The sequence below is a fragment of the Aulonocara sp. 'chitande type north' Nkhata Bay genome, linkage group LG23 (assembly GCF_057382095.1).
Source record: "Aulonocara sp. 'chitande type north' Nkhata Bay isolate Kocher_YH1m ecotype deep benthic linkage group LG23, A_spYH_male_GT1.1, whole genome shotgun sequence".
Taxonomy (NCBI): Eukaryota; Metazoa; Chordata; class Actinopteri; order Cichliformes; family Cichlidae; genus Aulonocara; species Aulonocara sp. 'chitande type north' Nkhata Bay.
This window is the reverse complement of record NC_141365.1, coordinates 43,620,133-43,637,828: the sequence shown is the minus strand read 5'-3', so window position 1 is coordinate 43,637,828 and position 17,696 is coordinate 43,620,133. Positions and strand designations below refer to the sequence as shown.

The 17,696-nt window shown below is 39.9% G+C and overlaps 1 protein-coding gene, 1 long non-coding RNA gene and 2 other non-coding genes across 4 annotated transcripts; 2 read left to right on the top strand and 2 right to left on the bottom strand.

Moving 5' to 3' along the window:
* Positions 1–279: 279 nt before the first annotated feature.
* LOC147302577 (uncharacterized) lies at positions 280–3,210 on the top strand. The gene has a single exon (XM_086284698.1). The coding sequence runs from the start codon at positions 397–399 to the stop codon at positions 2,731–2,733; it is 2,337 nt and encodes a 778-aa protein (XP_086140824.1). The 5' UTR covers positions 280–396; the 3' UTR covers positions 2,734–3,210.
* A 1,601-nt stretch (positions 3,211–4,811) lies between these two features.
* LOC147302576 (5S ribosomal RNA) lies at positions 4,812–4,930 on the bottom strand. Its single transcript, XR_015127455.1, has one exon. It is a non-coding gene; the product is annotated as a 5S ribosomal RNA (ribosomal RNA).
* Positions 4,931–6,185: 1,255 nt separating this feature from the next.
* On the top strand, positions 6,186–6,304 carry LOC147302575 (5S ribosomal RNA). The gene has a single exon (XR_015127406.1). It is a non-coding gene; the product is annotated as a 5S ribosomal RNA (ribosomal RNA).
* A 4,482-nt stretch (positions 6,305–10,786) lies between these two features.
* LOC147302574 (uncharacterized) lies at positions 10,787–16,477 on the bottom strand. The gene is made up of 3 exons (XR_015127368.1): positions 14,873–16,477; positions 14,524–14,636; positions 10,787–11,633 (listed from the first exon to the last, which is right to left on the bottom strand). It is a non-coding gene; the product is annotated as an uncharacterized LOC147302574 (long non-coding RNA).
* Between the last annotated feature and the right edge of the window lie 1,219 nt (positions 16,478–17,696).

The following is a 17,696-nucleotide window of genomic DNA, read 5'->3' as shown; positions in this document are numbered from 1 at the left end:
GTGTGCGCATGCGCACATATTAGAATCCCTTCGATCGCTTCTCATATGTGCGCATGCGCACATATTAGAATCGCTTCGATCGCTTCTCATATGTGCGCATGCGCACATATTAGAATCGCTTCGATCGCTTCTCATATGTGCGCATGCGCACATATTAGAATCGCTTCGATCGCTTGTGACATGATAACTTTGCTTTGATCCTTTCTGACGTCATAACTTTGCTTTGATCCAAAACCTATAAATAGAAGCGCTCACCTGTTACTTTATGCTTAACGGACGTTGACCTGCAGCAACTAAAACCCTTTTGAGAAGTTTTGAGAGCAATTTACGAGAGAAACCAAAACAAGTTCAGTTTTGTTTCTCACCAATTCACAGCGCAAACAGACACATTACACCATGTCAGCCAACCCATCCTTCGGCTCAGATGAGCTTGGAATATCTAAAGGGACCATTTTGGGAGATCACCACATGGTGGAGGCTTTCCTTGGAGAAGGAAGCTTTGGTGTTGTAACCAGATGTCGCGATACAAAAAACAACAAAACTGTTGCTGTTAAAGTCAACAAGAGCGACCCTGAAATTCTGCTCCAGGCAAAACTGGAAATTTTCATCCTGGAGCAGCTACGACGCTTGGATCCAGACAGGTGCAACATTGTGGAATGGAACGGCTATTTCCTCGATGGAGAGCGCATTTGCCTGAATTTTGAACTCCTCGACCAAAGCCTGTCAGACTACATAGGGGACCGGAATAACCAAGGTCTCCCAATGAGAGAAATCAGGCCAATTTTGCATCAGCTTGCAAATGCTCTATTCCACCTGGGTTCTGTGGGAATAGTGCATGCTGACCTCAAACCTGTCAACATCATGGTTGTGAACCGCAGTGAGTCTCAAGTCAGAGTCAAACTTATAGACTTTGGCATCGCATGTAACACCTCTGCAGTGATTCCTGGTGACTGTGTGGGGACAATTGGTTATTGTGCACCTGAGATTATGCTTGGCACTCCATATGATGAAGCAATTGACATGTGGTCTCTAGGGCTGGTAGCTGTGGAGCTTGCTACAGGGGTGCCTCTCTATCCTGGGGAAGACGATTATGACGTTTTGAAATTCATAATTGAAACCCAGGGTCAGCTACCAGATCATCTCCTAGAGTCTGGCTTGTACACTGACAGCTATTTCATCGAGGATAACCACAAGGAACAGCGCTGGACATTTAAGACCCCAGAACAATTTCAATATGAGACAGATTATCGATCCAAGGAAACTCGATCGATAAAACTTAAGTGTCTCGATGACCTCGAACAACTGCTGAAAGTTAGGCGAGGACCGGAAAATGGCCAATCATTATTTGTAAGGCTAATCAAAGAAATGTTGGCCTTGGATGCAAATCAGCGCATAACACCCTCGGAGGTTCTGAAGCATCCCTTTTTCCACCCTGGCCTCTCAAGGACAACCCCCTGCACTGACATGAATAGTACAGGGGGAGAACTCCTTGTGCTCTCTCAGCAGCCTTCAAGCTGGAAAAGTCATGGATCGCAAAAATTCAGCTGCAGTTTCCAAAACTCAGTTGAATTTCCTCAAAAAGGAGACATCAACACCTCAGCCAACCCATCTGCCTCTGAAGATGATCTTCAAATAACGGAAGGGACCATTTTAGGAGATCACCACGTGGTAGAGGCCTTCCTTGGAGAAGGAGGCTTTGGTGTTGTAACCAGATGTCGCGATACAAAAAATAACAAAACTGTTGCTATTAAAGTCAACAAGAGCGACCCTGAAATTCTGCTCCAGGCAAAACTGGAAATTTTCATCCTGGAGCAGCTACGACGCTTGGATCCAGACAGGTGCAACATTGTGGAATGGAACGACTATTTCCTCGATGGACAGCGCATTTGCTTGAATTTCGAACTGCTCGACCAAAGCCTGTGGGACTACATTGGGGACCGGAATAACCGAGGTCTCCCAATGAGAGAACTCAGGCCAATTTTGCATCAGCTTGCAAATGCTCTGTTCCACCTGGGTTCTGTGGGAATAGTGCATGCTGACCTCAAACCTGGAAACATCATGGTGCTGAACCACAGTGAGTCTCCCGTCAAAGTCAAACTCATAGACTTTGGCCTCGCATGTCCTGCTTCTGCAGTGATTCCTGGTGACTGTGTGGGGACAACTGGTTATTGTGCACCTGAGGTTATGCTTGGCATTCCATACCACGAAGCAATCGACATGTGGTCTCTGGGGCTGGTAGCTGTGGAGCTTGCTACAGGGGTGCCTCTCTATCCTGGGGAAGACGATTATGATGTTTTAAAATTCATAATTGAAACCCAGGGTCAGCTACCAGATCATCTCCTAGAGTCTGGCTTGTACACTGACTGCTACTTCATCGAGGATAACTACAACAAACAGCGCTGGACATTTAAGACCCAAGAACAATTTCAATACGAGACACATTATCGATCTAAAGAAACTCGATATATAAAACTTAAGCGTCTCGATGACCTCGAACAACTGCTAAAGGTTAGGCGAGGACCGGAAAATGGCCAATCATTATTTGTAAGGCTAATCAAAGAAATGTTGGCCTTGGATGCAAATCAGCGCATAACACCCTTGGAGGTTCTGAAGCATCCCTTTTTCCACCCTGGCCTCTCAAGGAGAACCCCCTGCACTGACATGAATAGTACAGGGGGACAAAACCTTGTGCTCTCTCAGCAGCAATCATCGTTTGGGTGGCCAGAATTCTAGGGGAGCTAGAAATTCTTGTGGAAAAAAAGCCCAAAACAATAACATCAACAAAAACAACCAATGAATGTGGTCTTAAACTTGGGCACAATTTGGCTTGAAATCCATCAACTAATCTCTCAATATTCAAAGCGGAGCAGCAGACAACTTACCATCACATCAGTCCTTCAATCAGACCTACAACAAACGTCTTCAGTCTCTCACCCCAACCGGTCGCAGCAGATGGCCGCCCCGACCTGAGCCTGGTTCTGCCGGAGGTTTCTTCCTGTAAAAAGGGAGTTTTTCCTTCCCACTGTCGCCAAAGTGCTTGCTCATAGGGGGTCATATGATTGTTGGGTTCTCTGTATGTATTATTGTAGGGTCTACCTTACAATAATACATACAGCCTTGAAGTGACTGGTGATGTGATTTGCTGCTGAATCAATTCGGAACTAATTGGAAATCTGGATATTAATTAAATAAACCTGCTTTGACCATCAATTAATTGTTCTTTGAAATTCTTTATAAATATATAAATATAGTGCCACTCTTCTACTGTTTAAATTGCAACTGTTTCAAACTGACTAATTTATTCATACACTTGAGCATAAACACACGCACAGTAAATGGCCTGTATTTGTACAGCGCTTTACTTAGTCCCCAAGGACCCCAAAGAGCTTTACACTACATTCAGTCATTCACACATTCACACACACATTCACACACTGGTAATGGCAGCTACATTGTAGCCACAGCTGCCCTGGGGCGCACTGACAGAACATTGCAGAACCTTCAGCACCTCGTATGAAAAATATTTGACTGTGTGTATGCTTTTAGCGCTGTTTGGATTTGAGAAAATCTAAAATAAATTGAAATTTGTCTTTAGAAATTGTTTTATACATTTCAGTGGTATATTATGCATACAATAGGACATCTATTTAGATTTACATCTTCCACAGAAAAAACTGCACATTACTGAAACTTAGTATACTGGACTTTGTTGTTGTCCCACACAGGTTCAATTTCGAGTGGTAGATGGCTCAGTGCTCAGTCAACCAAGATTTTATGATAGTGGGCACAATGAGGTAGATAAGCTGCTTGTAAACAGTACTTTTATGCTCTCTTTTTCCATTTGGATAAGAAAGAAAGAACCAGGAAACAAAGGCAAACAAATAATCTCTGCCTTTATCCCAGATTCACATTATAGGAACAGCTGCTCAATGACCACTGTAGTCTTTGCTTACTGCACTTTTATCTACATCTATGCAAAGTGATCCACTACACCTACTTTTACAGTTAAATCGTTTTATGAGCACTCATGCCATTTTAATCTGAGTTTCTACTCAAATACAATCAGTAAAGAAAAACACAGTCTGTGACGTTTGTTTTGAAGGAAAAGGTATTCCCTGCAAATGTTTATCTGTGTGAGACTATTCAGAAAACAGTAATTTTCAGCTACTGTATAGCTCTGTGTAAATAATCATTCTGTACATTCGATAATCTTTAATCCTACAACTGTTTACAACTTGCATAGTTCCCATTTCTGTATAACTGTATATCCCAGATTCTGTAAAGTTATTTATTTCATATTCTGTATAGTTTTTCATATTTATATCCTGTTCATAGCCTGTACATAGCTTGTACTCACTACAGCCTGTACATACTTATAGTTATAGAATATTCACAACATACTTCATACCGTGTACATTATAACATACCATAATAGACCCATTTCTGTAATATACTCACATATCTATATTATTGCTAATATATATTGTAATATATCTATATCACTAAAGAACTTCTGGATGGATGCAAACTGCATTTCGTTGCCCTGTACCTGTGCATGTGCAATGACAATAAAGTTGAATTCTATTCTATTCTATTCTATTTTGTTTTATAGGTGAGACACTTGGCCTCTTTTTTCCTTGTTCTACGTTTGTCTTTTGTCCGATTACTCTGGAACACAAGATGGAAAATTGATATTCTCATGTTAAAAATATAGAAAAAGGATTTTATCACCCATAAATGTTAACTTCTCATGCCTCTTAGCACAAGCAGGAGCAGAAGCGCCCTCTGCAGTTTTTGTGTGGAAGTGCAAAAGCTTACAGCACCTGGTATTCCCAGGCGGTCTCCCATCCAAGTACTGACCAGGCCCGACCCTGCTTAGCTTCCGAGATCAGACGAGATCGGGCGTGTTCAGGGTGGTATGGCCGTAAGCGAAAGCAAAGCTGTGAAAAAGACCTTTTATTGGTGGCAAATGTCTCACAGTTTGATCTATATTATTGTGCTAAACTTCATATGTTACAGCGACAACATGCAAACCTTCGTTATTACAGTTTTTTCTGATTGCTTAAGCACATTTTTTGTAACTATTGGCTAATTTTGCAAAACTCTTCACACAAATAAGAAAACCTGTCACCCAATCATCAAAACATTGTAGTTCTCTTGCAAAAGCAAACACAGCTAGACTAACTCTTCACACCTTCGTAAAAGTGGTGTTTCCGTATCAAACAGTACACACAAGCCATCATCTACTAAGCACACAACTAACCGATTCTCATTTCAAGATGTCCTTATGGTGCTTGCTACAGTGTAGCGGCTCGAGTTAGGCTGGACCCGTTGGCCAGCTACCCTCAGGGTCACTCCACGGTTGATTACATGGTCCACTATTGTAGCTCTGATGTCATCAGTAATTCTATTTCTTACTCTTCCTACCCTTCCTCTCCCCCCTCCTCATCTTCCTCTCCCCCCTCCTCATCTTCCTCTTGCTCCTCCTTGTCCTTGTCGTCCTCTTCATCCTACTTCTTCACCTCCACGTCCTCTTCCTCGGCCTCCTCTACTTCTCACTCTTTCTGCTCCCTCCATTGTACTCCGCACACACAGCTTACCTGTATCATAGTGCTTAGGCTGATTGCAAAGTGAACGAATTATCTAAAAAAGTTTTCACATGTGAAAGTGTGCCAGACAGTTGGCAAGTTAGTGTTAATGATAGCCATACATGTGTATACTTTTGCTAGGAGTGTGTTGGAAATTTGGTAATTGAGTGTTGTGCAGTGAATTGTGCCTACAGTTTTGCAAAGTGTGTGTTACAAAATTGCAAACTGAGTGCAAAGCAGTTTTTGTGCTTTTAGTTTTGCAAACTCAGTGAGTGGTTTTGCTATAAGTCTGAATAGTTTTAGAGATTGTGCTACAGGAATCACAGTTAGGGTTTAAGCATTCAGAAAAAACTGTAACTGCAGCTTCAAATTGAGCTGCAAAAATGCTTTTCCCGCAGTAACATCACGATAAGAAGACATGTTCGTTGATTACAGCACAGTGTTAAAGTGACAGAGAGCACACGGTGTGTTGGGTCGATTTGGAAGTCCAACATTTTTGTCGTTTGGACATTTTAACTTAAATATAGAAAACAAAAACGTAAGCGTGTATGTGTCATTACAGCATGTATAAAAACGCCGTTTCTGAGCTGACCTTTCGCTTGCGGCCATACCACCCTGAACGCGCCCGATCTCGTCTGATCTCGGAAGCTAAGCAGGGTCGGGCCTGGTCAGTACTTGGATGGGAGACCGCCTGGGAATACCAGGTGCTGTAAGTTTTTGCACTTCCACACACAAACTGCAGAGGGCGCTACTGTTTAGTAAGAAACTTCATGACCTCTCTTCTAATTTTTTGCTTGTGTACCGTTAAAAAATTAAAACAACAATCATCTCTGCAGCTTATTGGAGACACCTTTGTGATTCTGTTGTAGAGCAGAGCAGAGGCAGACATTTGATACACCCGGGGCTTAGCCCTAAAGGGTAGTATGCATCTGGGACTTGGGGGGTGGGGGGGAAGAAATGACTGAAAGATTAATTGGCTCTGTTTTGAGTTCATATTCATATAGGGAAAAATATATCACATGTGCAGGACACCTTAAAGTAGTTTTTTAATTAAGCAGCAAGGCAGAACAAAGTCGGGGCTGTAACAAGACACGAGGACTAAACCCCAATTCAACCAGACCCAGAACTGATCCGGAATTAAAACAGGACTACAACAGTTCAGAAGCAGGACTACTTAGGATTTAACCAAGACAGAACCAGAATCAGAGCTAGATGATAGTAGCACTAAAAATCATCATAGACCTGCACTACACTTATTTTTTAATTCTACCAAAGTACAATATTTAGATTCAGAAAAGTTTAGATAATTATTTAACCTTGTTGTGCAAACAAGCCTGCAAAACTTAATAAATATAGAATTTGAAAAATAACAAACCTAAAAAGAAACACTAGGTACGAGATACATGAGGACCTATGATACGCTGATACTTTTGGTAAACAACCATTTGACTAACATGTGTGTCTCACCTGCTCTTGTTCATCTCTGTTCTGTCCTCTCCCTCTCTCTCTGTTCCTCTCTCTCCCGCTTTGTGCTGACAATCAAACCAAACACCAACATCATCAAATATACAGTTGAAACCAGATATTTACAAACTCTTCAGATAAAAACAAAAACACTTTTTTAATTGTAACATCAAATCAGACTAAATGTTTATTTTTTATGTTGATAAATATAAAAAACATATTTGTTAACTTTAAGAGTAAAGAGAGAAACTGTCTGTATTTCTTAATTGTAAATGGCACCAAATTATATTCAAACTGAGCCACACTTATGGAGCTCCACAATTCTTTTCCAGGTGTTTTGGTTGACATCTCTTGATGTTCCCATGTCAAAGAAACAGGCTCTGTGTTTTGCCTTATATGCATCCACAGGTGTGCCACCAACCTATCAGAAGCTTCTTCAGCTCAGAATGGAATCGTCTGGAGTTTTCTTATTAATTAACAATAAACTTAGTGTATATGTGCTCCTAAATTTGGTGAAAGTGATAAAAAAGAGACAGCTCTCTCTCTTTAACTAATTCAAAATATATTTCAATATTTATTTATGCAAAACAAAACAAGTTTACTCTAAATTGATGTTGTACAGTAAAAAAATGTTCTTGTGTTTTCCATAAAGTGTATGTAAATATCTGGTTTCAACTGTGAATATACTGCTGTGTATTGAAATTCCTTTTGTTTTGCATAGAAATATACTGAACAACATACAAAGCATAATATATAAAATAACATCTACCAGAGTTTTTCTTTGAAAGAAGCTCCTTATGTCCAGTATGGTATATCAGTGCATAACTGAAACCGATTTATTTAGCCGTGGAGGGAAACAACTGAAAATATGAAATAAACACACATGTAAGCTAAGACTCTCTAAAGAAACAGCATTGTTGTTGTTCGGCTTTTCATTTCACCTTTTGTTGATTCACTTGAAGAGCAAGTAACGTAATATGGGTCAAGTGATCAGTTTGATATCAATCTTTTGTGATGCACCGTCATATTTACATTATTTGTACAGTACGAATGATTTGCTTTGGAACCTGGTCAAACTTCAGTTCTCTGTCTGCCTCGCTGCGCTTCTCCAACAGCGCACTCGCAGGCAGCAGCTGCCCCGCCCCCTCGCTCAGTGCCTGAGCTGGGATCATACCAATATTAAGGGGAAAAGTTCACAGCAAATGTCTTTAGTGGCAGGAAGGATCGATTCTTCACCAATAGTGAATGACTTTTTAGCCTTAGCAATACGGTTAGCCACCAAGTATGATGCTCTCAGTGCACTTGTATTTGTTGTTGTGGAGGCCCTCAGTAATGGCTTCTGTCCCTGTTGTTCCTGCTTTTTTCTTTTAAACTAGTCCAAAGGCTTGTTTTTTAATGTCTCCAAGTGACGAAGCAGTTTTGAAGGCTTCATTGCCTCATTGGAGAGCTGGTCTCCACATATATTATGCAGAGCGGGCTTGGTGCATGGGAATCACTTGTTGCAATATATCCACTTGTTGTCTGTTAAATGCAGCTTTCTTTTTCTTAGTAGTTGTCATAGACTCTTCTTCTGTCTCCTCACTGGGCCTTTTTTCCTTTGCAAAGAAACCCTCCAAAGACATCTGTTTTTTACTAATTTTGCTAGTTTGTGGGTTTAATATTAACTAATGTATCTTGACATCTTTGTACACATATGACTGTGTGGCCACTACCAGCTCCACCACCATCATCAAGTTTGCTGACGACACCGTCGTGGTGGGCCTGATCTCTGATAACAACGAGACGGCCTACGTGAAGGAGATTAGGAATCTGGAGAACTGGTGCCAGAGGAACAACCTCCTTCTAAACGTCAGTAAGACAAAGGAGCTGATAGTGGACTTCAGCACTAAGCAGGAGAGGAACTACCAGACCCCCGTCATCAACGAGTGCCCAGTGGAGAGAGTGGACAGCTTCAAATACCTCGGAGTTCACATCACGCAGGACCTGTCATGGTCCTGTCACATCAACACCGTGGTGAAAAAGGCCCGACAGCGTCTCTACCACCTCAGACGCCTGAGAGACTTCCAACTGCCCTCCAAGGTGCTCAGGAACTTTTACTCGTGCACCATAGAGAGCATCCTGGCGGGAAACATCTTAACCTGGTTCGGGAACAGCACCATGCAGGACAGACGAGCTCTACAGAGGGTTGTGCGGTCAGCTGAGCGCACCATCCGCTCCGAGCTCCCTGACCTGCACTCAATCTACAGCAGGCGGTGCTGGACCAAGGCCAGGAAGATCGTGAAGGACCTCAGCCATCCCAACAACAGACTGTTCTCTCTGTTGAGGTCAGGAAAGCGATTCCGCTCCCTGAAGACCAACACAGAGAGACTGAGGAGGAGCTTCTTCCCGCAGGCGATACGGTCTCTCAATCACACCACCACACAGTACTGACCCACACATACAGTTCTTACACACACACTGGACTTTCTGGACTTTGGTTTTGCACAACACTGGTCACTATATTCTTCATTTCCGGTTAATACTTGTACAGCTGCTGTTATTGTGTATATATTTATTTATATTTAGATTTCTTCATACATTCTTATATAGTTCTATATTGTGTATTGTGTATTTTGTTGTACAGTTATTTTATTTTCAACTTTAATTTATATATTTTATCTTATTCTTCCCAGTTAAATTTACCCTTCATTCTAATTTGTGTTGTACAGTTATTTCATTTTTAACCTTAATTTATATTTTATTCCTTCCTAGTTAAATTTACCCTTTTTAATTTTTCATATTTATTTCCTATCTTATTCATAGCCTTTCCTTTTTTGTTTTCTTTAGGTCACGAGCAGTTGTCCAAGCATTTCACTACATATCGTACTGTGTATGACTGTGTACGTGACAAATAAAATTTGAATTTGAATTTGAATTTGAATTTTGAGTCAGTCATAGACTGAAGTAACTGAGAGAATTCAGTCTTTTTCCAAATAAAACACTGTTCAGAGTCGGATAATAAATAAAACGGAAATAATGTAAGTTATTTATTTTTTCTGTGCGGTACGAGCTTCAACTCTCTTGACCCGGTACCAAACGACTCAAGGCCTGGTACCGGTCCGTGGCCCGGGGGTTGGGGACCGCTGCTATAGACTACAGTGTACGCTCTACACCTACTTACTGGTTTTTGTTGCACCAGTCTGCATCTCCCAATTACTTTGTGTGTTTCGCTTACAGCTCCGCACCACCCAGGCGGCAAAAAATGTGCATGTTCTTTGTGATCTCGTAACCAATGCCCTCTGCCGTCAAAGTCGAGAATTAGTTAATGGGCATCATGTGACTAGTGGAAGCCAGATCCTTTTATTTAGCAAAATTGGGGTTAATAGTTAAATGTTATTGTTGAGGGGCACAGACAGCACATGTACACAGATTAAAAAATAGTAATGCCTCAAGAACAGGGCTCTTGGGACGTCCAAGAGGAAAGGGGCAAATGCTCAAGCCCCCTCCGTTATGGCAACGACGTTTACACTTTTGTCTTTTAGACATTTAGAAAAGTCTTAGAAATGAATCGCATGCCAAAATGAAAACAAAAAAATTGGATGACATTAAAAACAAAAGAAACAAGAGACAGGGCGCTGAATAAGAACTTGTCAGCTTGTGAGTCTTGTAACTGGTGATGCTCCAAATGTTAAAAAATAAATATATAAAAACCAACAAACACCAAAAAGTGACATTTATTATATGCTTATCCTGTGATCAGATAAAAAATATTTTATTAGAAGCAAGCTGGATCTAAGAGATTATTTCTACACAGCATCCTACAGTCAGTACAATTAATATGTCGGTATTGGTGGGATGAATATAAAATTCCCTCATCAGAAGGAAATAATAGTTTTATGTTATTTCATGTAACATGTGAAGAAATAGAGGTTGATCACATGTTAAAAAATGTATATACTTATTGCTAAGACAGACTCAAATAAAAACGTATAATGAAGAAGACGTTTCCAGCGACGTTTAGTTAGAGCTGATGCTAAATGTTGCTCTTTTGTTATCTCAGAAATGTATATTTGTGGGTACAGAAGTAGAGCGCATGGGGATTTTTCCTATAGTTGCATTATTGGATTCAAAGGTCATTTCATCACCACAATAGTGCACAGGTAACTTTCCTTCACATTTGACCACAACTATTCTGTTAGTGAGAAGTGTGCCTTTATACTGACACTTGGGTTTCCTGGCTGCATTGTTCTTTAGGTCACATCTAACAATGCGAAACTTTGCTACACTCTTTGTCGTGCCATTCGTCTGATCATATCTTCCTTGACCGTTACAAATGGCTTTGACCTGTTTGTAATCACTGAGGATGAATGTGTTAACATCCTTACATTTGTTTCGATCAGCATATATTTTCTTTTTTTTCATTTCTGTATCACATTTTTTCCCGCTCATCTTGGCATCTACATGCTGTCGTCTAAACTTTTCATAATTTGTTTCATTCAGTCGCTTCTCAATTCGGTTGGGTTGAAGATTGGCTGGTTTTGAGAGTCCAGTAACAAAGGGCAGCACAAGCAGCAAACAGGTAAACATGATCCTCATTGTTTCCTGGAGAGAGAAAAACAGGAACATTTTCCAGATCAAGAATTTAATGCAACAAAAGCGTCATCACTGTAGTGGCAGAAGTAAGTATTTGATCCCCTGCTGAATTTGTAAATTTGTTCCCTTATAAAGAAATAAACAGTCTCTATTTTTTGTGGATGTTTTATTTTACTGGAGAGAGACAAGAACACCAACAGAAACAAAACACAATACATGATTTATTTTCACTGATTTGCATATAATTGAGTGAAGTAAGTTTTTGATCCTCGACAACCCAACAAGAGTTCTGGTTCCCACAGACTGGATTACAGTCAATCAATCAGTCCATTACAGATACTCCCAATCTCAGTTTATTATGTGTATAAAGCACACCTGTCCACAGTACCAAGTTCTTCCATTCCAACTCCATCTCCACCACCATGGGCAAGATTGAAGAAGTGTAAAAGGATTAGTTACTGAGGTCTACTCGGGCAAGGGACCTCAGGGACAAGAAAAATCATGGTCAAGACCAAAGACCTCTTATCTTGCTCCATGTAATATCTTGGCTCATGGGGTGAGGATAATCATGAGAAAGGTGTTGGATCAGCCCAAAACTACAGGCCAGTCTTAAGTTTGCCAGTAAACATCTAAATGATTGAGAGAAGGTTTGGGGGGAAATGCTGTGGTCATTTGAAATCAAAAACTCTGTGGCATGAACTGAGCCCACTGTGTTTGGAGGAAGAGAAATGCTGAGTGTAACCCACAGAACACCATCCCCACTGTCAAGCACAGAAGTGGAAACATTATACTGTGGGGCGCCTCGCCACATTGAGGCGGCCAGTAGATGGAGCCATGTACTGCAAAATCTTGGACAAGAACCACTTTCTCTCAGGCAAAAGACTGAAGATGTGTCATCGATGGGTCTTCCAGCATGACAATGGCCTAAAACATACCACTGATGCATACTTTAGGTGTGGCTAAAGAAGAAGCACAAGGACATGGAGTGGGGCTAAGGCAGTCTCCAAACCTCAGTCCTGAAGAAAATCTGTGGAGGGAGCTGAAGCTTAAAGTTACCAAACAGCAGCAAAGAAATCTAAAGAATTTAGAGAGTTTGTGGAAGGAGGAGTGGAAAAAAATCCCTCCTGAGATGTGAGCAAACCCAGTGACCAACTACAAGAAACATATTACCGCAGTGCTGGGCAATAAGGGTTTCTCCACCAAGTACTGTTGTGTTTGAGATCAAATACTTACTTCACTCAGTGACATATAAATCAATTCATTTATTTTAGCAAATATATTTTTTATTGAATTTTGGTTGATATTCTGTCTCATTACATCAAAATGAAAATACTTAAAAAAATTAGAGACTGATCATTTAATATAAGTGAACAAACTTACAAACTCAGCAGGGGATCAAATGATTATTTCCCCCCAGATAATAGCTTCTTTTTATGACCAGCTTTTTTCTTTTTTGTCTTTTTGAAAAGCTGCTGGCCAACAAAGTTTTATTCATAGATGTTTTTTGCATTAGATAAATTTGCAAACTGAACTCCACGCTTCCAGAACCTCTCAGTTTCTTTGGCAGAGTTTACGTTTCATTTTTAATGGCTTGTTGTTTTTTTTATTGACTTATATAGAAACCCACACAAGTTTAACTTTAAAAACAACTTATGTAACAAAAAAATGAACCAACTTAATGGATCAACATAAATAAAAGGATAATTTCAGTGTTTTTCATCTATTCTTTATGGAGTTTTTCCAAAACATTTTCAAACGTTCAGATCTGTCTTTTATTTTCTTGTTTTAACATTATACATGGTGAACTAAAAACCCTGGAACATGGTTTGAAACATTGAAGGCAGCATGTTTCGCTTTTTGGCAGCTTTTATTTTGAAACTGCAACACTAAGCAGTACTTCTCCACACCTGTGGTGCACGCGCTGCGCAGACCCCGTCGGGCATGCGCGGCAGAGGAGGGGGCTGACTTGAGCAGAAAGCGCGGAGAGACAAGTCGAAAGGAAAAGACAGACGATCTCTGATAAAGCAAAGCAGACAGAAAGAATTTACCTGAGCTCTCTGCTGGACAGGTAATTACCGCAGTTTGGTTTAATATTTTGTTTTAAACAGTGTAACTACGAAGCGAACATAAATACAGGTGATATATTTTCATACAGTTATGTTCCAGTCGGGTTAATGTTTGTGTGTCCTCACCGTAAAGACTGCAGGTTATTGGAAAGTGCCTGAAAATATGTCTGCAAAGCACCCCTCAGTTGAAATATTAATTTTGGCTCGCTATCTACTCTAGAAAATAATTTGCGCGTCTACGTCGCCATTTACGGTTCAATGTGTGGCCGTAAGCAAGGAATTCCTGGTGCTTGAGGGTCATCTAGTAAACGCCAACCATCATTTAAAAATAACCAAAAACAGCTGTCGTTACTTTAATGTAGTCTTTTAAATCATTAAATGATAAAATAAAGAAAATCAAAATCAATATAACAGCTTCAAAAAAATTCAACATCTAAACCAGTCATTTTTTTTCTTCAGTAAATATTTTGAAACTTATCAGAGGCACTGGAGGACATGTTGAACAATAATATTGTGTACGTTTTTTAGAGTATTACTGGATATTTTTAAAACAGGCAATTTTAATCATTTACTTACATATGGTAGATATGGTAAACAAGTGAAAATGAACAACAAATTAAGTAATTTAAATAAATTTGATGATTTGTTAACTCTCAGTTGATGAGTTCATGAGGTGTATCTAAAGGCAACTTCTCTACTTGCATCCACACATTGAACCTTACAGAGGGAAACGGTCATTGCACTCAGTCATGACAACATTCTTGTTAAATGTAATTATTATATTAGAAAGTTATGAAACTTTTAAGCAAACTTTTCCAAATGAGGACACTTACCGTATTTTTTGCTTTACTGATCAGTGGTTGGTTGATTAACCTGCAGGAGTTCAGGCACGAGTCAGTCGTCTGGAACAGCAGGTGGTGAAGATGTCTTCAGTAAATGAAATGCTCTAAAGGGGAATTAAAATTGAACATTATTTGAACATAAATAAAAAAAGATAGGCCTCTGCCTGTGCATGCACATTTCTTATTCACGATATTCATGGTCACAGAACCCAGATGATGCATGTTTTAAAGCCCATATCTGGTTAGTGAATGTGAGTATAAGTGTGGCAGGAGATCGAGTTATTCAAAATAAGCCTGTTGTCTATAAAAGATTTTAAATATACAAATAAAAAGTTCTTACCAAACGAGGAGTCAAGATGAGCAGAGACCAGGTCTAGTGCAGCTCAGCTGTTAGTAAATTCTACCTGAGCAGGTTGGAGCTCATTTGTGTCACAGACAAGTAAAACTTTGGGGGCTTCAGCTTTTAAACATTTCAGCAGCCCCACCTTAAATTAACTAGCATCAGTGTCTACATCACCAGCCCACCAGTTAGCACTGCTCTGTTTGTGGTTCAGAACATGCTGCAAACATGATGTGAGGACCAGTGACCACAGCTGCAGATGCAGGTTGTCTTTCATAGCTCGCGTTACAACAATTGCAGCTATTTTTTTTTCAATTCAATAAACCACATGTTTTAAAAATAAGTAAATAAAAAAATATTGACATTTGTGAAAAAAGTGCAGAAACTGCCTTTTGGCTTAGTTTTTGTTAAGGCAAGGCAAGTTTATTTGTATAGCACAATTCAACAACAAGGTGATTCAAAGTGCTTTACAGAGACATTAGAAACAAGAACAAATAAAAAGCATGATTTAAAATTGATTAAAACAAGCAAATAAACTAACTAACTAATTAACAAACAAACAAAACAGTATATAAAATCAAAACAGATAAAATCAGAACAGTAGATAAAATCAGTAGTTAAATGTAAGTTTTGAAATTTAAGCTTAAAGTGTGGATTTGGTGTTTTATTCAAATGCAGCTGAGAACAGGTGAGTCTTCAACCTGGATTTAAATAAACTGAGTGTTTCAGCTGATCTGAGGCTTTCTGGGAGTTTGTTCCAGATATAAGGAGCATAAAAGCTGAATGCAGCTTCTCCGTGTCTGGTTCTGACTCTGGGAACTGATAAAAGACCGGATCCAGATGACCTGAGGGATCTGGATGGTTCATACTGGGTCAGGAGGTCATTGATGTATTTTGGTCCTAAACCATTCAGAGCTTTATAGGCCAGCATCAGAACTTTAAAGTCTATCCTCTGACGGACAGGCAGCCAGTGTAAGGACCTCAGAGCTGGACTGATGTGGTCCACTTTTTTGGTCTTAGTGAGGACTCGAGCAGCAGAGTTCTGAATGAGCTGTAGTTGTCTGACTGATTTTTTTAGGTAGACCTGTAAAGATGCTGTTACAGTAATCAAGCCTACTAAAGATGAATGCATGGACTAGTTTTTCCAGGTCCTGTTGAGACATCAGATCTTTTATCCTTGATATATTCTTGAGGTGATAGTAAGCTGATTTTGTTATTGTCTTAATGTGTTTTTCTAAGTTTAGGTCTGCATCCATCACTACACCCAAATTTCTCGCCTGGTTTGTGGTTTTTAGATGTATAGATTGAAGTTCTCTGGTGACCTGTAATCGTTTTTCTTTGGCGCCAAAGACTATTACCTCAGTTTTGTTTTTGTTTAGCTGGAGAAAATTGTGGCACAACCAGTCATTGATTTCCTCAATGCATTTACCAAGAGCCTGTACAGGGCCTCGGTCTCCTGGTGACATTGTGATATATATTTGTGTGTCATCTGCATAGCTGTGATAGTTTATTTTGTTGTTGTTTATAATCTGTGCCAGTGGGAGCATGTAGATGTTAAACAGAAGGGGTCCCAAGATGGAACCTTGGGGAACTCCACATGTGATACTTGTCTGCTCAGATGTGAAGTTACCTATTGATACAAAGTATTTCCTGTTTTCTACGTATGTTTTGAACCAGTTTAGTACAGTTCCTGAAAGACCTGTCCAGTTCTCCAGTCGTTTGAGTAATATGTTGTGGTCAACTGTATCAAATGCTGCACTGAGATCCAGTAAAACTAGGACTGACATTTTTCCACTGTCTGTATTCAGACATATGTCATTAAACACTTTGGTCAGAGCGGTTTCAGTGCTGTGGTTCTGTCTAAAACCTGACTGGAAGGCATCGTAGCAATTATTCTGTTTTAAGAAGTAACTGAGCTGTTGAGAAACTGCTTTTTCAATGATCTTACTTAAAAACGGGAGATTTGAGATCGGCCTGTAGTTGTTCATTTGTGTCTTGTCAAGATTGTCCTTTTTCAGTATAGGTTTGATTACAGCAGTTTTTAGTGATTCTGGAAACACACCTGATAATAAAGAAAAGTTGACGATCTGTAACAGGTCTGACTCTAAAGTCTTTGAGACCTTTTTGAAAAAACTTGTTGGCAGGACATCTAAACAGCAGGAGGAGGAGTTCAGTTTACCTAAGATGTCCTCCAGGTCTTTGCTGTTAATAGGTTGAAACTGTTTCATGGTGTTTAAACAGTTTTTTGGTGGACACAGTACATATCCTGGATCTGCTGTTGATGTACCAATTGCTTGTCTAATTTTTTGGATTTTTTCAGTGAAGAATTTGGCAAAGTCATTGCAGGCCATGGTCGAATGAAGTTCAGCTGCCACTGACACAGGAGGGTTTGTTAGCCTGTCAACTGTAGAAAATAAGACCCGAGCATTATGGCTGTTTTTAGTGATGATGTCAGAGAAGTAGGACCTCCTTGCATTCCTCAGTTGTAAATTATAATTGTGAAGTTTCTCTTTATAAATGTCATAATGAACCTGGAGGTTTGTTTTTCTCCATCTGCGCTCAGCTTTCCTACACTCTCTTTTTTCTTTTTTCACCAGTGTGGAGTTTCTCCATGGAGACTTTTTCCTTCCAGAGATAACCTTCACCTTAATGGGAGCAATAGTGTCCATTACATTTAACATGTTAGCATTGAAGCTATTGACGCGCTCATTGACTGAACCTTTGGACAGGTCAGGTGTTAATGGGAAGACCTGGTTAAAAATTGCACTACTGTGTTCAGTTATACACCGTTTTGTGATCACTGTTGTTGATATATTTGTGTGGG